This window comes from Cervus elaphus, chromosome 15 (genome assembly GCF_910594005.1).
Source record: "Cervus elaphus chromosome 15, mCerEla1.1, whole genome shotgun sequence".
NCBI classification, from domain to species: Eukaryota; Metazoa; Chordata; class Mammalia; order Artiodactyla; family Cervidae; genus Cervus; species Cervus elaphus.
In genome coordinates, this window is record NC_057829.1 from 59,274,003 (window position 1) to 59,300,484 (window position 26,482).

Here is a 26,482-nt window from a genome sequence, read left to right on the forward strand (position 1 = left end):
TTTGTAAAATTATAACTGGAACACCATCTACTGTGATTAAATCAGAATCTCCAGAGCGGTCACTGGACACAGAGAAAACAGGACTAAAGGGCAGTTTATTTTGATTTTTATCAGTGGGGTAAAGTCTACTCAGAATAGAGTGCAAAGTGGATATAACTGATTGGCCTGTTTATATGGGAGAGGCCAAGGTTGAATTAACAGTGACTATTATAAAAGCTTTAGGTTTCAGAATCACAGTCGTCTGAGTAAGAAGAGACGGCGTCAATGGATCTGGCTGTGGCCCTGGTGCTCTGTCTCTGCTCTCTGCTTCTCCTCTTGCTCTGGAAACAGAGCTCTGGGAGAGGGAAGCTCCCGCCGGGCCCCACTCCTCTCCCGATTCTTGGAAACATCCTACAGTTAGATGTTAAGAACATCAAGCAATCCTTAAGTGATGTAAGTAGGTTTTAAGCTCCTCCAGTGTCTTGCAAACAGTAAGTAAATTAAGCCAAACTAAAAAAATAATATACATATATACCTAAACTTTGATATTTCTCCTTTTTTTTTTTTTAGCTCTGTCATTGTCATAGAGAAACAAAATAATGTGTTTTGTGAGTAGAGGAGCACTTAGCTCTTTGAATGGAGCAATCAAAATAATAAGGTGTCAAAAGTTAAAGATTTGCTTCCCTTGTTTATTTCACAGCCTGGGGCTGAAGGTAAATTGGTAAATGAAGTGTTTGGCAATAATAAAAGTTCCTTGTGGAAGATGTACACTATATAAGCTGTGTATTTTGTTCAGATGGTCAATTCTATGAAAACAGAACTTTTCTGAAGAAGCGCATTGGGCTTGGTATTAAGGAAATAGCTCTGTGTTCAAGACCAGCATGAGTGAGTGAAAGAAACAAGTCATCAGTTAGGGTCCAACTGGCGGCAGCTTCGTTCATTTGGATTCTGCAGGAAGCTGCCGTCTGTACCCTGTGGATGCTGCAGGATGGACGATGATGTTCTTCCATGAGATGCTGCATGTCCTCTCCCTGCCTCTACGATGCTTCCTGTCTTTCTGTGTTAGTGACACCAGTGGATCTCAAACAAGGCTGGGCGTTAGAACACTTGAACTTATTTTTTAAAATATAGGGTTGTAAAATATTCAGTAGTTTGCAATGGCCTATAATGGAACAGAATTTGAAAAAATAACATGTTTTATATCTATGTATTATGTATAGTATATACATGTATGTATGTATACATATATAAAACTGAATTGTATATACACATATGATATACATTGTATGATATATATATATACACAAGCATATATACATATATATACATACATATATATATATATATATATAAAACTGAATCAGTGTGCTGTAATCTTGAAACTAGTACTGTAGTTTTATAACAGTATTATAAGTCAACTATCCTTCAAAAAATTATTGTAGCATTCATCACAGGACTGAAGAATGAGAATTCTCATGGGAAGAACTCTACATGTAACTCTGAAGCAGTCAGCTGGGTGTTGGTTTAAAGGTTGGCTTTGAAGAATCATGTATTGTTCAAGGATCAGAAGTTGAACAAGGAGAGATTCAAATTTCAATCCTCTATATATAGTAACTCTGGGACACTGGAATGAAATGAAGTTCCTTGACCATGGTTTCCTTATTTATAAGTGGAGCAAATAAACTTGCTGAAGGTGTTGATGTGAGGATTAACTGTCACCTGTGTGCCAGTTACTTGGCATTGCCTGGCATTACAGTTCATCCATTAGTGGAAGCTGTAACAATCACCATCATGTTTAGGTATTGAATTCAGGAATATTTAGGCTGTATGTGGCAGAAGAAACACACAATTGTAGGATGATAACACATTCTGCATCAGGCACAAGGTATTATCAAATATTGACTTCTTTTGTTATTACATGCATCTCCATTCCCAGCTCTCAAAAGTCTATGGCCCTGTGTTCACTCTGTATTTTGGCATGAAGCCCGTAGTGGTCTTGCATGGGTATGAAGCAGTGAAGGAAGCTCTGACTGATCTGGGAGAGGAGTTTTCTGGAAGAGGCCGTTTCCCAGTGAATGAAAAAGTTAGAAAAGGACATGGTAGGTGTGAATGTGCACATGTTCTGCATTCAAAATGGGGATGAGGAGGATGGAAAAGAGGGATTTGAAGAGCCCTCCAGAAGAGCTGGATCCACCAGAAGGGCTGCCAACTGTAAGCTCACTCCTTGCCTCAGGCCTCCCTCCAGTTAATAGTTTCTGTTTCTCCTCCTGGTAGGAATCATTCTCAGCAATGGCAACAGATGGAAGAAGACCCGGCGCTTCTCCCTCATGACCTTGCGGAATTTTGGGATGGGGAAGAAGAGCATTGAGGACAGAGTTCAAGAGGAAGCACACTGCCTTGTGGAGGAGTTGAGAAAAACCAACGGTGGGTGATTCTATGCTCTGTAACTCTGACCTTAACGGACTGCCGTCTTCTCCAGTGATGCCCTTGGAAACATTTCAGGAGTAGACGCATTTTTCCTATGGATCATGATTGCCAGCCCTTCCTTCGAGGGGGAGACTGTGAAGAAGAGGAAGCCAGGGGAGTTTTGTGTAGCCAGCTGATCGTTTGGTGTATACCCATGGTTGTGTACACAGTGTGGGTTTAAAGATCACTTATCATACTTTCTCTGATACTTTTTTTTTGTTTTCACATCAGAAATCACAAAAAATAATTCTGAATAATTTACTGAAAAAGTGAGAAAACAGTATTTTCTCATAGCATAAATATGGATGGTCTACTTAGAGCATTTCATCAGGGAATAGTTGTTAACTGGACAGGGTGGGAATGACCTCCTCATATGCTTATGGAGTGTGAAACTAGTATCATGTACATTCACTTAATTAAACTATATTTATCATCCTCACAGACTTGTCTGAGAGTATTTCCAGGGCCCAAACCTACAATACTTGCCAATATTAATGCCATATGATTTTAATCATTTAAGGATATCTTATTGCAATTCTCATCTATTATGATTTTTCTAAAAACCAACACTATTTTAAAATATCAGCACTCTTAATTTTCTGTTGCATAATACTCACTGTATTGATTTATATATTTTGAATAAATATTTGCTGTGTCATAATTCTGTAAAACACCAAGTTATAAAAAATGTTTATTTAACTAGATTTCAACACCTGCTTACCCTGTCTTCTCTAAGTCAAACTTGGCTCTCTTTTCAATTTGCAAACTTGCCCCACCTTTATTGGACTTTGTAACAAATGTATGGTAATTATTTACCTTGCAGTACCAGGTGTAATCACCTATAAAGTGTTTGTCGTAATGACTCTAATTTTCAGCTTATATTACAAATTCCACTATTTAGTCTTTTGATATGTATTTATTTATTTATTTGGCTGCACGGGGTCTTAGATGTGGTATTTGGGACTTAGTTCCTTCACCAGGAATTGAACCCAGGCTCCCTGCATTGGGAGCATGGAGTCAGCCACTGGACCACCTTGGAAGTCCCCAATTCTGCTGTTTTAAAATTCTTTATCCTGTAGTAAGTGAAACAAATGACAGCAAATCAGATTTTACCTGTGACTCACATATAGACAAAGAAATACTTGCCCCAAATTACCTCTTTTCCAAATTATCTCTGCCAGTGTAGCTAAAATAATTTTTTTTTTTTTTTTTTAAGACTTAGGACCCTGGAACCTGGCATAGAAGCCCAAGATACATGTTTCTTTTATCTATTTCTTAACCATTTCTTCCCAACACCTTTTGAAAATTTATAGTTAAAAAACCACCTAACATGAAATCTACCATCTTAGCAAATTATTAAGTGAATACTTACTTACAACACTGAGTTTGTTAACTATAATCATACTGTTATACAGCAGGTCTCTAGAACTTTTCATCTTACATGCCTGATACTCTGTACTCTTTAAACTACGACTGTCTGTTACCATACCAAAAGGAGTTCACTTCTCGGTGTTTAATCAGAGACAACTCCAAGAGTAACTGACATATGAATTAAAGTGTTTATTTGCATCTAGTAAAGGGAATCCTTTTTCAAAGCTCTGGCTTCCTCAGCACCCTGAGTCACTTATCTGGCTTTCCTGATAAAAGTTTTGTCCTTTTATCAGGGCAGGGGCTGAATATTTGGCAGGAAAGTTTTGTCATTACATATAAAGGTGGTCATAATTTCACAGAAGCTCTGTTTGAGAGCATGCTTCTTTATAGATCATGTATTATGTTAATAGGCCTTAATCTCTGACTACAGAGGAGATTTTAGCATTCACATGAAGCAAAGGTAGCTTTTGGACAGTTTTTGGTTTGTGTGCTCAGTCTCCAGTCTTGTGGTTGGTCCCAACCTGGTTTGAATTGGCTTTTGAGTAATATCTCCTTGAACCTTCTGTACGTTAAAATAATCACACAACAGCAACAAAGAAATCAACACTGGCTGATACTCTTACATGATGAATTCCATAGGGATACGATGAGGTTTCTAGATCTCATTCTTTGCATGAGTTGCTCAAGGGCAGAGGCCTACTGGAGTCATCTTCATTTCCTCTTCCCCCAGACCCTGGCAACTAGCATTCTGTTTTCTGTTTCTATGAGTTTGACTACTATAGCTACTTCATGTATAAGTGAAATCATGCAACATTTGTTCTTCTGTAATTGATTATTTTCACTTAGCCCAGTGTTCTCACTTTTTATTCATGTTGTAGCTTATGATACAATCTTTCATTTTTATGGCTGAATAATATTCCAGTGTATTTATTTATCACATTGTCTTCTTTCTAAATAGCTTTATCTTGAAGTTCTAAGCAGCATTGTACATTATTTAGTACAGATTTTCCATGATTTGAAAAAAATTCAGAAAAATCCTTTATATGAATATAATTCATTCATATAACTGATACCCTGAGATTGCAGTTCATTGTTCTCTGACTTTCTCTCTTTTTTTGTTTTAATATTTATTTATTTTTGGCTACATTGATGTTAGTTGTGGCATCCTGGATCTTGATTGCAGTATGTGGGTTTCTCTCTAGTTGTGGCCTGTGGACTCTGTAGTTTGTAGCACACGGGCTCCCTAGTGGAGGTTCACAGGCTTAGTTGCCCTGCGGCATGTGGAATCTTAGTTCTCCAATAGATCCCACGTCCCCTGCATTGGAAGTTGAATTCTTAACCACTGACCACCACTGGAAAGTCCCCAGTGCTTAATTTTCTACAGAATTTTCAAACGGATGATAATCAGCATTTACAATGTTAGTAATTAAATTATATGAAAATGCCATCTTTTAAATTTTTTAAAATAATTTTTTAATCAATTTTCTTCATTGAAGTATATTTGATTTACAATGTTGTGTTAATTTCTGCTGTACAGCAAAATGGTTTAGTTATACATATATATATATATGTGTGTGTGTGTATATATATATACACACACACATTCTTTTTAAAATATTTTTTCGTTATGGTTTACCATAGGATAATGAATATAGTTCTCTGTGCTGTATAGTAGGACTTTGTTGTTTACCCACTTGATACTTAACTCTTATGTGTAACACCCCTCTCCCAAACTCTGATATCTGAAGTAGTAACTAAGTAACTGAGTTATTTAGTATCTAAGTAACTAACTCTGCTAACCCCAACTTTCCACTCCACTCCACCCCTCCGCCAAACCTCCCCAAAGGCAACCACCTGTCTCTTTTCTATGTCTGTGATTCTATTTTTGTACCCACGATTTTTAAATTGCATTTTCATTTTGCTTCATGGCTTTGCTCTTAGATTCTAATTTAAAGGCAAAGAATGACAGGATTAGAAAGCAGTGGGAGCATTGCATGGCCCATTGAACTTGAACTCCAAAGACCAAGGTTTGAGTCCCAGCGTTGCCCCTATCTTGCCATGTGACTCTGGCTGAATCTCTCCTGCTTCCAGGACCTTGTCCTCTTATTCTTTAAAATGGGCACAGTAATACCTAACAACAATAGTGTGAAATATATTCAGTGAGTTTAACTGAATGGGCTTTGAAAATGCTGAGCTACCACACAAATACTACAAAATATAATTACTCAAGACCATGTCAAGTACAACCACTTCTTACAACTAATTAAAAGTTGTCCTTTTCCTTTCCTGAGCTTCCATAATCCTTTTCCCAACAATTGCTTGTATTCCGATTTTAAGTTTGTATTGCATGGTGTGCCCCCTACTGTTATCTGCCAGTTCTGCATCTTGCCTGTACAAGGGGATTGTAAACCACCCAAGGGATACACTTATATTCTCTCCTATTTCTCTTAAAAATAGTATCTTTAAATATTTTCTTCTTTATCCCTTGGGCAAAGGAACGTTGGGTTCTGAAGAGAGCACAAGTATTGGCAGTGGATATGATTTTAATATTTTTTAAAAGCATTATTTAACTAGCTATTCAGATCAAGGTAAAAGTTGATGTGTTAATTTTGTGCATGTTGAATATTGTGCTGTTAAGGGATTTTGTAGGAGAAATACTGATAAACTTTCTAACATAACGTTTACTTCCTGTCTCAAAGGCAAAGCGTTTTTCACATGTATGCTTTAATGACGTGCTTAAATTGTTATTCTTCAGGGTTGCCCTGTGATCCCACTTTCATCCTGAGCTGTGCTCCCTGCAATGTGATCTGCTCCATTATTTTCCAGAACCGTTTTGAGTATAAAGATCAGGTGTTTCTAGATATAATGAAAATGTTTAATGAAAACACCAGAATTCTGAGCTCTCCATGGCTGCAGGTGAGACCAAGTTCCTTTCTTCTTGAGGAATCATTTCTGCTCTTTTCTGCGTGAGGTCCAGATCTCTCTCTGCACGAAGCTGTGAGGCGAATGTATGAAGAGCACAGTCCGGCCCAGAGCTTAGCATTGTGGAGTGTTCATCTGGGGTAGATAGCTGAGCCCTTTAAGAGCAGACAGGAAAGTACATGCCCAGAATAATACAGAACTGCAATTCAGTCCTGTTGACTCTGTTCAATGGTTTTTCCATAAACTACTTGGGTGACTTCTCCAAAGCATGCCCACAGCAGTAGAAGGACGTCCAGACCCTTCTGGAAAGGCTTCCATTGCCCACAAGTCTAGTCATTCAGTCTCCACTTAGTTACTACTTCAGCATATTAATTGGCAGAAATATCTGCTTTGGGGAAGGAAGAGAAGATCTCCTTCAAGGGGGAGAGTGCTGCCAGGGGACACCGACTAGGATAGGAGAGTTTGATACTTCAGTTGGCATCCTGACTGACAAAATAATTGCTTTGGGGATGACAAAATGATTGTTTCCTTGGTGTAGGAACCAAAAACAAACCTCACAGGTGTACCCTGTGCTGAGCTGACATGTTCTGCCCTCTGCCTAAATGACAATGGTGTGACCTCATAAAGGTCACTTAATTGCTCTGGTTCCCAGTTACTTTATCCATAAAATGTTGAGTTGTGTTTCATGGTGTCTTTTGAACCCTCTAGGTTCTAAAATACTGATTTTGTGTTTGAGGCTACTAAGCAGAAATAGAAACATCAGGAATCATCTCTGTGCATATCAAGTTATCCAAATTCTCTTAACCTCTACTGTCATCTATAAAATGTAAATCTATCCCTTATTTCATGATTGTAGGGAAAAGTTGTTGTAAGAAATAATAAGATAATTGATACAAGGATGATTTTATACTGTAAACTTGATGTGTGATTATAGGAAATGATTATCATTTTTTATCCCTGGGTTGTATTTTCTTCCTCAAATACATCTATCAACATAGATACAGTGTATTGTGAAATAAATATTTCCTTCAATACAAAGACCATTTTATATCACTATTTTAACATGGCTGCTCACCAAGGACGGGCATATAGTATATAAATTTTCATAAGGTATTCTTTAGTTAATAAACTATTGTTTTCTTTTGTAGATCTGCAATACTTTCCCTGTTCTCATTGATTATTTCCCAGGGAGCCATAACAAATTCATTAAAAACTGTGCTAATTTAAAGAGTTATGTTTTTGAGAAAGCAAGAGAACACCAAACATCCCTGGACATTAACAATCCTCGGGATTTTATTGATTGTTTTCTAATCAAGATGGAGCAGGTAAAATGTTAATGACAACTCAATAACTTGGTTGCTTATGCAGTTTGGGGGGGATCATTGAATTTACTGGAGATATTTCAGTGGTTTGGCACTATATGCTGACAAGTATTTGAATTGTGCACAAATCTATAGTTGAGAATCTATTTTGGAAGATATGACATTTAACTGTTTAATCAGTTGAATATATTGATTCTACTCTTCACATACTAATAATATACCTATGGAAAGACTGATGACATCTCAGGTGAAATGGAAACATTTAGAAACAAGTTAGAACATACAAAATATCATGGTATGATATGATGATGGACATGATCATTGCACACACTGTATGAGGAAATGGAAAAGAAAGCCTTAATCTAGCCGAAGTTTTTGCATGTCAGGTGGTTGGAAATAAATCTGAATATATTAGCACTGAAGGGCAAGGTAGGGAATTTCAGATGGGTGAATGCTGTATATATAATGCCGTATATATTGGCCTGTGATGGGAACGAGTAGATGGATGGAAGAGAGAAGCCTTAATTTTGTGTGAAGTAAAATGAATTGCCATAGATATGGAGGTGGAGTTACATGTCTGTGAGCATAAATCCTGCACCATGTGTTGAAAAGACTATTTTCCCCATATGAATCACCTCGGCATCTTTGTCAAAAATCAGCTGACCCAAAATTTGAGGTATTTATGTAATCTGATGTCTGTTCCAGTAATCAAAATGTTAGTCCTTACACTTTCATCTGGTCATTTTAATTAGTTTTCTTTTTTTTAAAATCAGAGACATCTCTTTGCCAACATAGATCCATATAGTTAAAGCTATGGTTTTTTCATTAGTCATGTATGGATGTGAGAGTTGGACCGTAAAGAAGGCTGAGTGCCAAAGAATTCATGCTTTCGAACTGTAGTGCTGGAGAAATTGAGTCCCTTAGATTGTAAGGATAGCAAATCAGTCAATCCTAAAGGAAATCAACCCTGAATATTCATTGGAAGGACTGATGCTGAGGCTGAGACTTCAATATTTTGGCCACCTGATATGAAGAACTGACTCATTGGAAAAGACCCTCATGCTGGGGAAGATTAAGGGCAAAAGAAGAAGGGGAAAAAAAAAAAAAAAAAAAGAAGGGGATGGCACAGGATGAGATGGGTAGATAGCATCACTGACTTAATGGACATTAATTTGAGGAAACTCTGGGAGGTAGTGGAGGACAGAGGAGCCTGGCATGCTGCAGTCCATGGTGTCACAAAGAGTTGGACACAACTTAGCAGCTGAACAACAACAGTTAGTTTTGAAGTTGAGAAGTGTGAGTCCTTTAATTTTTTGTCATTTTTAAGATTGCTTTGGTTTTGTGTGTCTCTTGAATTTCCAGATGATTTTTAGGAAAAACATATCAATTTATGCAAAGAAATCAGTGGTGCTTTTGACAGGAAATATGTAGATCAACTTATGAAGCAGTGTCATTTTAAAATTGAGGTGAAATTTATATCCGTATAATTAACCATTTTAAGGTATACACTTTATTGATATTTAGTGCTACAATTTTTGTGTTGCAATTAGCTCATTCATTAAAATATTTTTTCATCACTTTGCAGAAACATACCATATCCATTAAATCATCACTGTCCATTTCCTCCACCCCATCATGTGTCAACCTGTAGTCTATGTTTTGAGTCTATGAATTTTCTTGTTATGGATATAGTGTATAACAGAACTCATAGTATTGCCACTTTTGTTTCTAACTTCTTTTACCTAGTATGTTTTGGAAGTTTATCTAAGTTATAGTATGTATCAGTACTTTGTTTTTCTCTTTTATGGCTGCATAATTTTTGATTTTATGTACATTTGATAATTTTTATTCACTCATGTACTGTTAAACATCTGTGTTGTCTACCTTTGGGTCTTATAAATGATGTTTCTTCATGGGCATGTTTTCATTTTCATTGAATATATTCCTAGGGGTGGAATTGATGAGATGTGGTAATTTTATGTCTAACATTTTGAGGAACAGCCAAATTTTTTCAGTAGTGACTGCAGCATTTATATTCCTACTGTCAATTAAAGGTTTCTATTCTCTGACATAATTGCCAGTACTTAATTTCCAATTTCTTGTCATTATTAAAGCTTGCCTAGTTAATGTGAAGTAGTTTCTCATCGTAGCTTTAGTTTTCATCTCCCTAATGAACGATGATGTTGAACATATTTTTGCAGGGTGTTCGTGGGTTGTTACCCATTTTTATATCTCCTTTGGAGAAATGTTATTCAAGTTCTTTGTCATTTTAAAATTGTGTTGCTTGTCTTTATCATTGAACTATAGCTGTAGCTCAAATTTGATATTTTGTGCGTCATGCCCTTACATATATATAAAGTGCAAGTATTTTCTCTCAACGTGTATATTTTCATTTCACGTCTTTGATTATGTCTTTTGATACACAAATATTTTTACTTTGATACACAACAACATTTTTTACTTTGATGAAGTCTAGCATGTGTATCAGACAAATACATATATAAGACAAATATATGCACATATATTTGTAACTTTGGTGTCAAATCTAAGGATCTGTTGCCAAATCTGTGCTTGTGAAGATTTACCACTTTTTCTTCTAAGAGTTTTATACATTTAGCTCTTACATTAAAGTTTTCATCTATTCTGAGTTACATTTTGTGTATGAAGTGAGGCTGACTCTTAACTTCACTCCTTTTCTTGAGCTTACCTAGTTGTTTCAGCACCATTTCACAGAGAATAGCAAAATAATTCTGTTTCTTCCCTTCCATTCCTTGTATCAGGCTATCATTCTTCCCACTTTTATATAAGCATATATGTTTGTATGACATATTCATAAGCATTACCCAATTAAATTCATTGTTATTATTTTGAACAAACTTTTAGCTTTGAGATCAATTAAGAAAAAAGAAAATAACTTTTTTTAACCTTCACTCATTCTTTGTAGCTCTTCATTTATATAGGTGTGTTTCTCACCTATGTGATTTTCCTTCTCTCTGAAAAGTTCTTTTAACAGTTCTTGCAAAGTGGTTCTATTGGCAACAAATTCTCTCAATTTTTGCTTTCCAGGCTTTTTTCCCCCCAAGAAAGTCTTCATTTCTCTTTCCTTAATGAAGCATCATTTTGCAGGGTTCACAGTCTTGGTTGGTGATTTCTTTCTCTTGATGCTTTAAATATTTCACTCCACTGTCCTTTTGCTTCTGAGGTATGTAAGGAGAAGTTGGAGTGATTCTTCTTATTGTTCTTGAATAAGTAAGATGCTCTTTTCCCCTTTTTTTCAGAATTTTAAATTTATTTATTTATTTATTTTGGTAATATGAAAATATATGCCTCGGTGCAGGAGCTTTTGGATTATGTTTTGCTTTTTTGATATATATTTTGTTTATGTTCCTTACATTTTCTTAATTGGTGGTTTAGTATGTGATATTAATTTGGGGGAAATTCTGTCATTATTGTTTCAAATATTTCTTCTGTTCCTTTATCTCTTTTTTTCTCCCTCTCCAATCACGAATGTGTTACACATTTTGAACTTGTCTCATAGTCCTTGGATATGCTTTTTTTCTCTTTTTTAAAAGTCTTTGGTCTCTTTGCATTGGTGGTTTCTGTTGAGATTTCCTCAAAATAGAGATTCTTTCTTCAGCTGTGTCCCGTGTACTGAGAAGCCCATCAAAGGCATTCTTTATTTCTGTTACAGTGTGTTGATCTCTAGCATTTCTTTTTGATTCTTTTTTAGGATTTCTATGTCTCTCCTTACATTTCCCATCTGTTCTTGCATGGTTTCTACCTTATCCTTTAAATCCATGAGCAGAGGAATATAATTTTATGTCCTAGTCTGATAATTTCACATCCCTGTCATGTCTGGTTTTGATGCTTGCTCTGTCAAATTCTGGTTTCTGCCTTTTGGTATGCCTTGTAATTTCTTGTTGAATGGTGAACATGATGTGCTTGGTGAAAGGAACTGTTACAAATAGTCATTTAGTAATATGATGGTGACATGTGGGAGGAGAGGAAACATTCTATAGTCCTATGACTTGGTCTCATATATTAAACAAAACTTTGCCTCTGGACTGTGAGCTTTACATGTATTTTTCTCCTTCCTTAGGTGGGAGAGGGTAGGTTTAGTAGACTAGAGGTGAATATTTTTCTTCCCTCACATGGAATGCTAGAGCTGACTGGATTGAGTACTTCCCTTTCCTTCAGTCAGTTAGGCTCTGATAATACCCCAGCAGGTGAGACTATTGATTACTAATTTCTGTTGAGGGCAAGGCTTGTTAAGAAGAATCGAGTGCTCTGATATATTTTAAAAACACTCCTTTTGCTCTTCACCTGCTGGAAGCTTAACGGATTTTTTTTTTCCAGTTGTACTTTGAGAACTTGCTAAAACTCCTAGAGATAAATCTCAAAAACTTTGATGGCCCCTGGAAGATGGGGTCACCCTGTCTCTCAAAGTTGTTCAGGCTAAACTTTGAGAGATTTCTCTATTACAATTCAGACTTTTCCTTCCCTGATACTTGTTCTCACGGTTCTTTTCACTCATTGAAGCTCCTTTTGGTAAGTCTGACTCCCTGTATTCCCCTGTCAACCTCTCCAAGCTAGGGGGCATTGGTGTTCCCTTTGTGCTAAACACTCTTAAGAGTCTTTGAAAAGTTTATTTTTTCGTCTGCTCAGCTTTTTAATTGTTTTTAGGAATGGAGTTGAAGCTTCCAAGGTCTTTACATGTATAACTATCAGATTTATTTTTCTACATTTACATATTTGTGAATTTTTAATTTTTCATTCTGCTATTGATGTTTAGGGGATTCTCAGGTGACAGACCATGAAGAGTCTGCCTGCAATGCAGGAGTTATAAATGCAGGGATTGCCTTCAATCCCTGGGTCAGGAAGATTCCCCTGGAGAAAGAAATGCAACCCACTCCATTATTCTTGCCTGGAGAATCCCATGGGCAGAGGAATTTGGCGGACGATGGGGTCACAAAGAGTCAGATACAGCTTCACTTTCTATCTTTCTTCTATTAATGTTTAGCCTCATTTTACTGTGGTCAGAGAAGATAGGTTGTATCATTTTTAAAATCTTTTTGAGTCCAAAAGTCTGTTCTGTACATCTGTGTCTCTTGAGTTTGTTGAGAATTGTTTATGATCTAACATGTGGAGAATGCTGTATGTGCACTGGAGAAGTGTGTATATTCTGCAGTTGTTGAGTGAAGTTTTCCTTATATGTCTGTGAGTATAGTTGATTCTAGTGTTGTTCAAGTTTTTATGTTTGCTCATCAATCTTTTGTCTAGTAGTACTATCCATTATTGAAAATTGAATATTGAAGTCTTGCATGATTATTGTAGAACCCTGCATTTATCCTGTTGGGTCTTTCAATGTTTGCTTCATATATTTGGGGGGCTCTGTTGCTTGATGGATACACGTTTATAATTCTATAACTTCTTGATGACTTCACCTTTCTTAGTCCAGTATCAAACATCCCATTCTTATTTTTTCCCTTTAAACTATTTTTGATAATTTTTTTCTAATATTAATATAGTCAGTATAGCTTTATTTGGTTACTCATAGCTTACAAAATCTCTTTCCTTCTTTCTCATTCAATATATTTGTATTTTAGCATCTCAAGTGAGTTTCTTGTACAACATGCAGGGTTTTTTTGTTGAGAATAGTTGACCTGTAACACGTACAGTTATATATCAGTTAGCTATAGGTGTACCACATAATGATTCCATATATTACAAGATGATTACTGCAATATGTATAATTAACATTTATTACCACACATAGTTATAGATTTTTGCTTGTAAATCTTAGAATTTACTCTTAGCAATTCAGATAGGGAATATGTCATTAACTACAGTCATCATGCTGTGTATTATATCACCAGGACTTATTTATTTTATAACTGGACATTTGTACCTTTGATTCCCTTCATTCATTTTGACCTCTTCTCCCTTCACTGGTAGCCACCAATGTGGTCTCTCTGAGATAAAGTTATTAGACTATTTCACATATAAATTTGATCACGTGGTATTTGCCTTTCTGTGTATAATTTATTTTACTTAGCATAATAGATATAAGGCCCATCCATCTTGTCACAGACATCAGGATTTCCTTCTTTTATGGCTAAATCATATTCTATACTGGTGTAGATTCATTATGGATACATAGTGGAATATTTCTACACACAGTTTAAAATTTTATTCCTTCAATATCTGTCTTAAATTGTGAGTTTCAATCAAAGAGATCAGTCATATTGAAGGATCTATTTCTGCCCTATAATTTTTTCTTCTAATGTATTTTATAATTTTGCTTCTCAATTCCTTCAGTATAGCCTTGTTTTTTTTGATCAACTTTTTTCTAGTGTACCTTTTTTATTTCCATTAAAATTTTTTGTGTATTTTAAAATTAACTTCTTAGTACTTATAAAAGACATTATTGTTGCCATTCTAAATTCATAACATTCAACATGAACTGATTTCTCAGTAGCTTCAAATCACATACAGTAACTCTGCTCCCATCCAACTTCACCCCCTTATTTCATTGGTGTACAATATTATATCTCTATATTTTGTGCCTTAAATCATCTATTTATAATGATTTTTTAAATAAACTTTTCTTTTACATAATTTAGAAAATGAAATGAGGCTTTTCTACTAGAATGCAGTAGAAGCAGTGACAGGTTTCCTCTTCTCGGTATCTAAAATCACTGTGGATGGTGACTGCAGCCATGAAAGCTATGACAAACCTAGATAGCATATTAAAAAGCTGAGCCATTACTTTGCCAACAAAGGTCCATGTAGTCAAGGCTATGGTTTTTCCAGTAGTCATGTATGGATGTGACAGATGGACAATAAAGAGGGCAGAGTGCTGAAGAATTGATGCTTTCTAACTGTGGTGCTGGAGAAGGCTCTTGAGAGTTCTTTGGATAGCAAGGAGATCAAACCAGTCAATCTTAAAGGAAATCAACCCTGAATATTCTTTGGAAGGACTGATGATGAACCCAACACTCCAGTACTTTGACCACCTGATACACACAGCCAACTCATTGGAAAAGACCCCGATGCTGGGAAATAGTGAGGGCGGAAGGAAAAAATGGTGACAGAGGATGAGATGATTGGAGGATAAACCATCTCAGAGGATAAATGGTATCACTGATTTAGTGGACATGAACTTGTGCAAATTCCAGGAGATAGTGACAGGGAGGGAAGCCTGGCATGCTGCAGTCCTTGGAGTCCCAGAGAGTCGGACATGACTTGGTGACTGAACAACAACAATAGTGGTTTTTGCTTTTCTATTTGCCTACATGTTTATTTGAAACAATGAACTTTATAAATCTGGCTTTGAATTATTATCTTGTATCTTTGGTTTTGTCAACCAGGAACCCCTTAGTCTTTATTTTGGGGTGTCTTATAGCTCCTATTTATGGAGGAGTAGTTTTGCCACATACGAAAGTCTTGGTGGGCATAATTGCCTTCAAGATTTTAAATATATCTTTCCACTGATTTTTGGCCTCTACAGTTTCTGTGGAAAAAATGTAATGTTATCATATGGATGAGCCTTTGTATATGACAAGTTACTATTCTCTGGATGCTTTGAACATTCTCTCCCTTGCTTTGGCTTTTGACAGTTTTTTTTTTTTTTTTGACAGTTTTATTACAATATGCCTTACTGTGAGTCTGTTTGGTTTTATCCTTCTTGGAGTTTAACTTTTTGGATTTCTAGATTCAGGTACTTCGCAAAATTTTGGAAGTTTTCAGTCATTCTTATTTTAAATACTTATTCCTTCCTGATCTCTCTTCTGGGACTCTATAAAGTGGATGTTACTACAATTGATTGAGTTCCATGGGTCCCTTAAGATCTGTTTATTTTTCTTTATTCTTTTTTCTTTCTGATAATCACACTGCAAATTTTTATTCTTTCTTCAGGCTTGTTGTTTCTTTCTTGAGTTTCCTGTAGTCTATTATTCAAACTTTCTGGTAAAATTTTAAATCTTCAAGGATTGCATTTTTTTTTAGCTCCAAGACTCTGTTTGGTTTATTTTTATAGAAACTTTCTCATTATTCTGTACTTGTTCATATACTTTTCAGATTTTCTTTCATTCTTGATGATTTTCATCGGTTGTTGCATATTTAAGGCATTTATCTAAAAGTTTTTATTTAGTAAGTCCATGCCTGGACTTCCTCAGGAATGATTTGTGTCAACTTGGTTTTTTAGCTGCTAGTGTTTCATGCTTCTTCCTTTTTTGTATACTTTGTAACTTTTTAATTAAATTATTCCTAGGAAAAGGACAATCAAGAACTTGTGTATACGGCTGAAAACTTGGCAAACACTATATTGGATTTGTTTGCAGCTGGGACAGAAACAACAAGCACCACACTGAGATATGGGCTCCTCCTCCTGCTGAAACACCCTGAGGTCACAGGTATGATAACATGGTGGGCAGGGTGACTGCAGAAGAGATGAGAGAAAGATGCTTGAAAGTATTCCACCTTGTTTCTCTCAGAAAACTATTTAAGTCTCTGAGCAGCTTCATTTTTCTCAAATTTAATGAAGGGATAGCAATGTGACATCTTTACATAATATGAGATGACTAAGAGGAGTGAAGACTCTGTGAATGGTAAGAACATCAACACTGTAGCATCTGAATTTCATGGGAGGTCATGTGTAGCAGGCATGGCCAGCATGAATTGACCTGGAGCTGCATATTGGTTTTATCATGGAAATGTAACTGTGATGGCCCTTCATTCTGAAAATGAGATGTTCCAAACAACAGTGTCTGAGGACTACTCGGTGGTCTAGTGTTTACAACTCCACCTCCAATTCACGGGGTATGGGTTCAATCCCAGTTTGGAGAGCTAAGGTCCCATGTGCTGTGGAGGGTGGCCAAAAGTCAAAACAAAAGAAAAAAAAAAAAGCCAGTGTTGGGAAAATAGAAATGCTCCTTACTGAAGCATCATTGGAAATTATAGAAATTTAGTGAAGCTGCCTGATATAATTTCCACAGTCTAGGAAGTTCTCTAAAGAGTTAGATTGACAATAAATTGGCTTAAGATATTTATGTAAAGGAATTTTATTGGTCCATAAGTTTCTTTTCAGAAGAGTGGTTATTGCCAAAAAATGCATTTTGAGGAGTCAAGAATTTTATCTTTCACAACAACTTTTTGTTAGAAATTAATTTTTAAAGGATTATGGCTATGCGTCACTGTTTAGAAACATACATTACCTTGATTAGTGTCAGAATAGCCCTGAAATGATTATAACATATAAGAATTAACCTTTTAAAGTTGGAGAAGAGGAGGTCAAGAAGCAGCCAACAAATATTCAAAAAATTTCTGAAACACAGAGAGCATATTGAGGGGTGACAATGAAGTCAGTAGAGAGGATGAAGTTGTTTAGTCACTGAGTTGTGTCCAGCTCTTTGCAACCCCATAGACTGCAGCATGTCAGGCTACCCCATCCTTCAGTATCTCCCAGAGTTTGCTCAAATTCATTTCCATTGAGTCAGTGATGCTATCTACCCTCTCATCTTCTGCTGCTCCTCTCTACTTTTGGCCTCAATCTTTCCCAGCATCAGGGTCTTTTCCAAAGAGTTGGCTCTTTGCATCAGGTAGCCAGAGTATTGAAGCTTTAGTTTCAGCATCTGTCTTTCCTTTGAGTATCCAGGGTTGATTTCCTTTAAGATTAACTTGTTTGATCTCCTTGTAGTCCAAAGGACTCTCAAGAGTCTTCTCCAGCACCACAATTCAAAACCATCAATTCTTCAGTGTTCAGCCTTCTTTATGGTCCAACTCTCACATCCATACATGACTACTGGAAAGGCCATACCTTTGACTATATAGAATTTTGTCAGCATCATGATGTCTCTGCTTCCTATTACTCTGGCCTGGTTTGTCATAGTTTTCCTTCCAAGGAGCAAGCGTCTTTTAATTTCGTGGCTGCACTCACCATCTGCAGTGATTTTGGAGCCTAAGAAAATAAAATCTGTCACTGCTTTCACTTTTTCCCCTTCTATTTGCCATGAAGTGATGGGACTGGATTCCATGATTTTATTTTTTTGAATGTTGAGTTTTAAGCCGACTTTATCCCTCTCCTCTTTCACCCTCATCAAGAAGTTCTTCAGCCTCTTCACTTTCAACCATGAGAGTGGTATCATCAAATGAGGAGAAGTCAGTTATATTCTTATAGCCCTAAAAGTTCTGAATTGGGAAGTACCTAGTTTCAAAAAGGATGAATGGAGACAAAGGCTGATAAAAGTAGCTCTCCCAGCCACAAGTCTTTGATAACTCCTTTTATCAGGTAACTTTGATTCTCCAATAGGATGAGAGAGGTTTGCTGTCTAGAAAAATGGAATCTAAGAGGTCCTACACTCAGGATGCTTGGCTGAGACAGGGGAAAAGAGTGAGGTCACAACATAGAGGAAAGATTAGGGAAGATCCACTTCTTGAATTCAGAGATTCTTAGTTCCTTTCTCCAACCTATTTCCTGAAATTCAGCTGCCAGAGAAAAACTCCAGAGTGAGCACTCTGGAGAAAAGATTTCCAAGTTTTGCCATCTAGATAGAAAATTATCTTAACATGTCTCACAGAGTGAATGAAATAAAAACATCCTTCCCAAGACACAAGGTCACGAAATTTCAGAACCCCAGGATGAAAGAGAAAATCACTAAAACTTTCAGAGAGACATAGCAGATCATAGATAAAAGATTAGAGTTCACAACAGCATCAGAATTCAGGAGTAACTATCAAACTGAGTATTATTTTTTAAAGGGTTTTTTCAGTCTAGAATGTTTGTCACAGTTTTTTTCCACTCTTTACCCTTTCTCATGCAGATGCCTGAAATCATATCGAGGAAGTCATGGGCTCCGGGGATTTGAAAAACTCATGAAGGAGAGTGAAAGTGTCAGGGCTATTGATAGATAGCGAGCCTGGAAAATATCCACAGCTAAATGGATTAGGTGGATAAAGCAGGTGTGAGGAGAGACACCAAGAGCAAAAGAGAGGTGGTGGAATATCTGTAACTTCTGAATAATAAGTAAATTATTATTAGGAGTTTGAAGCATCTGCCTCAGTGTTAGGAAACAATCCTAAATCAAGATACAAAGTTGTTTGAATTGAACTAAAATAATATGGTTAGGTCCAAGAAAGTACCAAAAAGGAATATAATCATAATTTTCTTACCAGGAAGCAATGTTTATTTAGTCAGAATGCTGTTAGAGTGAATATTCTAATAACCAAAAATTGTGATGTAAATATATTTGGGAAATGGACTAAGGGGATTTGTGTGTGTGTTTGTGTGTGTGAGTGTGTGATTTTGTATGCTCTCATGCCAGGACATCAGATTATTGTTTTAAAATTTGCAAGTTAAAAATAGAAACAAAGAGGTATTATTTAGAAATAGGACATGAATTTCAGAAGAAGCTGCTAAAATGCTCCAAGTGGTGGCATTTGGCAACAGGAGGATAAAGTGAATACCATTGTAAACTGTTCACGCAAAATACACAAATACAGTAAAACACATATAAGTTAAATTTTAACCTATATTATTTTGATATCAAATTAATATTTTATTATTGTTTGTTTTTTGAAGGACAATATTTTTTAATTAATTAATTAATTTTAAATGGAGGCTTATTACTTTATAATATTGTGGTGGTTTTTGCCATACATTGACATGAATCAGCCACAGGTGTACATGTGTCCCCCATCGCAAACCCCCCTCCCACCTCCCTCCCCATCCCATCCCTCTGGGTTGTCCCACTGCACCTGCTTTGAGTGCCTTGTTTCATGCTTCGAACTTGGACTGGTGATCTATTTCACATACAGTAATATACATGTTTCAATGCTATTCTCTCAGATCTTCCCACCCTCACCTTTTCCCACAGAGTCCAAAAGTCTGTTCTTTATATCTGTGTCTCTTCTGCTGTCTTGCATATAGGGTCATCGTTACCATCCTTCTAAATTCCATATGTATGCATTAATATACCATATTGGTGTTTTTCTTTCTGACTTACTTCACTTTGTATAATAGGCTCCAGTTTCATCCACCTCATTAGAACTGATTCAAATGTGTTCTTTTTAATCGCTGAGTAATATTGCATTGTATATATGTACCACAACTTTCTTATCCATTAGTCTGCCAATGTAAAGTTTTTACTTTATATTTTGTTTATATTTGAAACATTCCATCATTTCTCTTTGTTTTATCATGTATGCTAATATAGAGATATGTATAGATGTATCTTAAGCCAGGCTTGTAAGAGACTTGTGTCTCTACTATGGCCATTACCTCTCTATGTTTAGGTTCATTTCTGGTCTTGTAGTTTATGTGTATAATGATGTTGAAAGTGAAAGAAAGTGTTAGTCGCTCAGTCGTGTCCCTTTGAGACCCCATGGGCTGTAGCCCACCATGCTCCTCTGTCCATAGGATTTTCCAGGCAGGAATGCTAGAGTGAGTAGCCCATTTCCTGTTCCATGGCATCTTCCCAAACCAGGGATAGAACCCAGGTCTCCTACTTTGCAGGCAGATTCTTTAACATCTGAACTACTAGGGAAACCCATAATGCTGTTGGGACACCTTCATAATGCCTCATGTATCCCTGAATTGGTATGGAATATGGGTGTACATTTTCTTCTTTCTCCATCCTTCTTACTTATCTCTTATCAGCTAAGGTCCAAGAAGAGATTGACCGTGTCATTGGCAGACACCGGAGCCCCTGCATGCAGGACAAGAGCCACATGCCCTACACGGATGCTGTGATCCATGAGATCCAGCGATACACTGATCTGCTCCCCACCAGTCTTCCCCATGCAGTGACCCGTGACATTAAATTCAGAAACTACCTCATCCCCAAGGTAAGACTGGTTTCTCTTATACTGACCTCATTGGTTTCATAGTTCCTATTTACATAGTGTGGGCACAACCCTCAATGAACACAAGGTGAGAGAAGTAAAAGTAGTCTTGTGTGTGGTGGCTTGATGGGTTGTGTGTTGCTTCCAGTTTAATTTGTAAAGCTTTGTAATAGATTTTGACAGGCAGCATGCAAGACTTCCACACTTTTTGTTTCTTTTATATTGTTTGTCTAACCATAGCTGTCCACATTTCCAACTGAATGTTAGTATCAATTTGTCAATTTACCAAAATACTCTGCAGGGATTTTCTTTTAGAAAGGTGACATTTTAGATCAATTTAGAAAGACTGAATATTATGATATGAATATGATATAGTCTCCTTGTTTTAAAGGGCTTTCTGTAATGTTTTTCAATAATTTATTCCAGGCACTGGCTTGAATATTTTGGGGATAATTTTCCCAAGGTGGTTATAGTAGTTATAAATTTTTTAAATGCCTTTTCCATTTTTTCATATATAATATCAAAATAGAATTGATTTTATCATTTTTATGACCTTATATATAGCAAACTTGCTAAATTTAAAATCATTTCTGAAAATTTCTCTCTAGTTAATTGCAATTTCTATATACATTATCCTGCCTATCTGAGTTAATATCTTTGTATCATCCTTTATTTATTTCTGATCTGAAGGAGAGTTGAGATTCAGTTCAGTCGCTCAGTCGTGTCCAACTCTTTACGACCCCACGAACCACAGCACGCCAGTCCTTCCTGTCCATCACCAACTCCCGGAGTCCACCCAAACCCATGGCCATTGAGTTGGTGATGCTATCCAACCATCTCATCCTCTTTTGTCCCCTTCTCCTCCTGCTCTCAATCTTTCCTAGCATCAGGGTCTTTTCCAATGAGTCAGTTCTTCGCATCAGGTGGCCAAAATATTGGAGTTTAAGCTTCAACATCAGTCCTTCAAATGAACACCCAGGACTGATCTCCTTTAGGATGGACTGGTTGGATCTCCTTGCAGTCCAAGGGACTCTCAAGAGTCTTCTCCAACACCACAGTTCAACAACATCAATTCTAACGCATTCAGCTTTCTTTATAGTCCAACTTTCACATCCATACATCTCACTACTAAGAATGATGTTTTATGTACATTTTGTTATTTTTTTTTAAATCAAATTAGGAAAGTTTGCTTGGTGGCCTAGTGGTAAAATAATCCTCTTACCAGTACAGGAGATTCAGGAGACACCAGTTCAATCCCTGTTGGAAAGCTCCCCTGGAGAAGGAAATGGCAACCCACTCCAGTATTCTTGCCTGGAAAACCCCACCAGAGGAGCCTGGCGGGCTACAGTCCATGGGGACAAAAAGTGTTGGACATGACTGAGCAGGAGCACAGACAGCGTATATTTGATAGACCATACCAGGTTGTTTTAGTTAATGCAGAATTCAGGTTAAATCATTGATAAGCCAGAATGATTTCACTATATTGCAATATGTGAAAATTTCTTCCATTAATAGCCACTTAAGTATCCTTATCCAACTATTCATCAAAACCTCCTTACTTCGGTATGCATGCCTCAATAACAGTGATTATTGTACACAGAGGAATAATAGCATGTGTACACAAGGGTTATCACTGAAACAATGATATTATCTAATGCACTGGCTATACTTAAAATATCCCTATTTTCTTAGAATAACCTTTCTAGTGGTTTTTTTTTTTCCTTCATAAATGAGGTGAGGGTCCATACTGCCACTTATTCCATTATTATTTGTTATGCAGTGCTGTCCACATGATAAAGTGGTATTTGCCAGACTGCTCCAGAGCAGAGGTCCTTTTCTTAGATTTAATACACCAAAATCTATTGCACAGTCCATTAGGGCTTTGAGAGTATAGTGTTTCTTAATCATTTACCCAACAGTTTTAGCTTTGCTAGCAAAACTTGTTTAAACTGATGATACTAACCTGATTGATATGAATGATTTTTCTTGTTTTATCATTCTTTCTGTGTTTCAAATCTAGGATTAATTTGTATTACGTCTACTGTATTTTTGTTTCTTAAATAATTCCATTTATTTATTCATTTATTTTTGGCTGTGCTGGGTCTTTGTTGCTACATGCGGGCTTTTCTCTAGTTGTGGTGAATGGGGGTTAATCTTCACTGCAGTGCATGGGCCTTCCATTTTGCATGACTTCTCCTGTTGTGGAACATGTGCTCTAGGGCACAAGAGCTTCACCAGTTATGGCGATTTGACTCAATAGTTGTGGTTCCCAGGTTCTAGAGCACAGGTTCAGTAGTTTGGTGCCTTGGCTTCTCTGCTCCACAGCATGTGGGATCTTCTTGGACAGAGATCAAACCTGTGTCTCCTGCATTGGCAAGTGGATTCTTTACCAATGACCTACCAGGGAAGCCCTACCATATATTTTTAAATAAAGACTGAAATGTTGTGAAGTAATTAGCCTCCAACTAATAAAAAAATTAAAAAAAAAAAAAAAGACAGACTGTCTGCATGCCAATGGTAAACACTAATATTTGTTACCATACTTATTCTTATTATCACAGAAAATCATATATCCATTTATAAAAAACACTGTGAACAGGTAACTCCAGAACTTTCTAGTTCAATAGAGACTTCCATTTTAAACCATAATCCAAATATGAGATGAGTGAAAATTGAAATGATAAAATAAAGCACCTGGTGGGAACAGACACTAGTATCCAAATATGGTGATTAGCAGATGGAATTCATAAGGTCTGACACCCTAGGACCCAGATACCGAGGTTTTCAGATGCTGTTGAAGTTCACTTTAGCAGCATCACTGCCACTAGTCTTAAACTTATCCTTGTTAATTACTTGTTCTGTCTGTCTCAAAATACCACTGCCGTTCTTTGGACTGAGGATTCCTTATTATTAATCCTTAGAATGGACTAAGCGATTTGCAGCATTCCTTCTAGCTTCGTGACTTCTCCATAGTTTAGTTTATCTTCATATATTTTTTCCAGGGCACAGATATATTAGCATCACTGACTTCTGTGCTACATGATGACAAAGAATTCCCCAACCCTGGGGTATTTGATCCTGGCCACTTCCTGGATGATAGTGGCAACTTTAGAAGGAGTGACTATTTTGTGGCTTTTTCTACAGGTAATAATTTTTTTTTTCCTCAGTCCTTTAAAGGACAAGATACCTTCTAAAGATCAGTTGGGAGTTACATAGTAATCCTATGGGGCTGGTAGAAGTGCTTTCTCCATGATGAGGGGCAGCAATCCCAATGCCCACGCACTTTCCCTTCACATGAGACATTGTCAGTATTGGGCTAGATTACTGGAGCTTTGGAGAGGTGACTCAGTTATTTCAAATTTAGAAATAAAACTTGAGCTGGAAACTGAACATATAAGAGAACCATATCTTAGCCAAAAAGAACCATGTGTTATAAAATGTCAAGGTGTGTTGGAGGTTGATGAAAAGTAGGTATACTTAGTGCAGAGAACAGAGGCTGTGTGGAATGAAAAGAAACATGTGGAACTACTAGACTAGGATCATAAAATAAAGCCAGTATATGTGACTTTCTAGAAAAAGATGGATAGAAACCTGAAAATATGAAATTGTGGTTATAATATGTGAATAATTTAATGAAGTGTTTGGAATAGTCAGTAAATATTTGTTGAAAGGGTAATATTTGCTATGGGAAGATGTCAGGTGGATAGCATATGTGTCCACCCTTTGTCCATCAGTCTCCCTAGTCATCCTGCTTTCCATCCATCCATTCAAACATTCATCAAATGGATATTACATAATCTCTTTCCGACAGCCAGAAAGACAGAGTTCAAGGAATATGTACTCTCTGTGTTTGTTATTTTCAGGAAAACGTGTTTGTGTGGGAGAGGGCCTGGCCCGCATGGAGCTGTTTTTATTCCTGACCACAATTTTACAAAAACTTACCTTGAAATCTGTGGTTGACCCAAAGGACCTCGACACCACCCACGCTGTCACTGGGTTTATTTCTTTGCCACCTTTTTACCAGCTCTGTTTCATTCCTGTGTGAGGAATGTTAGGTCATCTGGCTTCTTCACTGATGTTGTCTTCAACTCCCTCTCATCTGGGGCATCGTTCACCTGCTTCCCCTCATCGTTCCTGAGAGTGCTTGCTCTGACCTCTCTTCATTCATTGTGCAATTTCAATGCAGAAATGTATCTGCCATTCTTCATACTCTGTAACATCTATATTGGCTACCAGATAATGCACATAATTATCTGATGTTGAATAGTTCTACATTCATGGGACTATATACTCCATCAAAATAAAACAAGATGATTACTCTCTGTACAATGCAGAGCTCTTTCTGCTATGCCTGTTCCTAATACACATACCTTGGTAAGCCAGTATGAAACTTTCCTTCTTTTGTGCATATTGCAGATAAGGGAGGAAAGAAAAAAGAGGCAAAGATGTCACATGGTCCTCATATGCACAGAGGAGGGAATGAGAGTAGAAAAGCTCCCTTGGTTGCATGTTACCATGAGTTACTTGAGGTTTGGACTTGAAAGTGAAAAATTGTTTTCAAGAGCATCTTCATCCTGTAGGGATTATGGAGATCACTGAGTGTTGTTTAGTTGCCCAGTAATGTCTGACTCTTTGATGAAACTCCATGGACTGTGGCCCAGGTGCCTCTCTCCATGGGATATCTCAGCCAGGAATACTGGAGTGAGTTCCATTTCCTTCTCCAGGGGTTCTTCCCCACCCAGGGATTGAACCCCGGTAGCCTACTTTGGCAGGGAGATTCTTTACTGCTATGCCACAAGGGAAGCTCAAAGTCAAAGTAATCCAGGAAAACTACAATTGAAAATCAGAATAGAAATCAATGAAATTGTATAAAGGAAATCACTAGATAGAATCAAAGAAACCAATGCTAGTTCTTTGAAAATTTGAAGAGAATTGATATATCTGTAGCTAGGTTACCCTCAGAAACACGTTGGACACGAGTTTGAGTAGGTTCAGGGAGCTGGTGATGGACAGTGAAGCCTGGTGTGCTGCAGTCCGTGGGGTCACAAAGAGTTGGACCTGAATGAGTGACTGAACTGAACTGAACCCTCAAAAAAGCCATAAAAGAGAAATTACACAAGTTATCCTTGAAATGGGGAGTCATCTCTTTAGTGCCATGGACATAAAATGGATAATGAAAGAGTATTCTGAATAGCTCTATGTCCACCAGTTTGATGACTTAATTGAAATGGGTCAATTTTGTAAGAACACAGTCTGACAAAATATACATAAGGAATAACATCTGTACCGTGACATTATAGAGAGTGCTAAAGTACACTTTCCCCTGTGGGCATATTGATTCAAAGCAACATGAATAAATTCTCTTTGTCAAAAAACAGTCCAGAAACTAGTGGAAAGATTTCTATACCCTTAGTGAGTGTGAATTCAGCTACATCAAAGCCAGAAGGAAAGACAAGGACAGAGTCTCACAAATTCAACAACAAATTAGAAGGACTATACATCATAGCTATTCAGGATTTATCCCTGTCATGCAGGAGTGCATCAACATACAAAATTCAAACAATGTGATATGCAACATTGCC

The 26,482-nt window shown here is 36.9% G+C and overlaps 1 protein-coding gene across 1 annotated transcript; it reads left to right on the forward strand.

The window, feature by feature from the left end:
* The first annotated feature begins 226 nt into the window (after nt 1-226).
* LOC122709267 (cytochrome P450 2C42-like) lies at nt 227-26,166 on the forward strand. The gene is made up of 9 exons (XM_043926488.1): nt 227-432; nt 1,916-2,078; nt 2,254-2,403; nt 6,572-6,732; nt 7,887-8,063; nt 16,333-16,474; nt 20,716-20,903; nt 23,903-24,044; nt 24,764-26,166. Exons 1-9 carry the CDS (start codon nt 265-267, stop codon nt 24,943-24,945), a joined length of 1,473 nt encoding a protein of 490 aa, XP_043782423.1. The 5' UTR covers nt 227-264; the 3' UTR covers nt 24,946-26,166.
* Nucleotides 26,167-26,482: the final 316 nt, after the last annotated feature.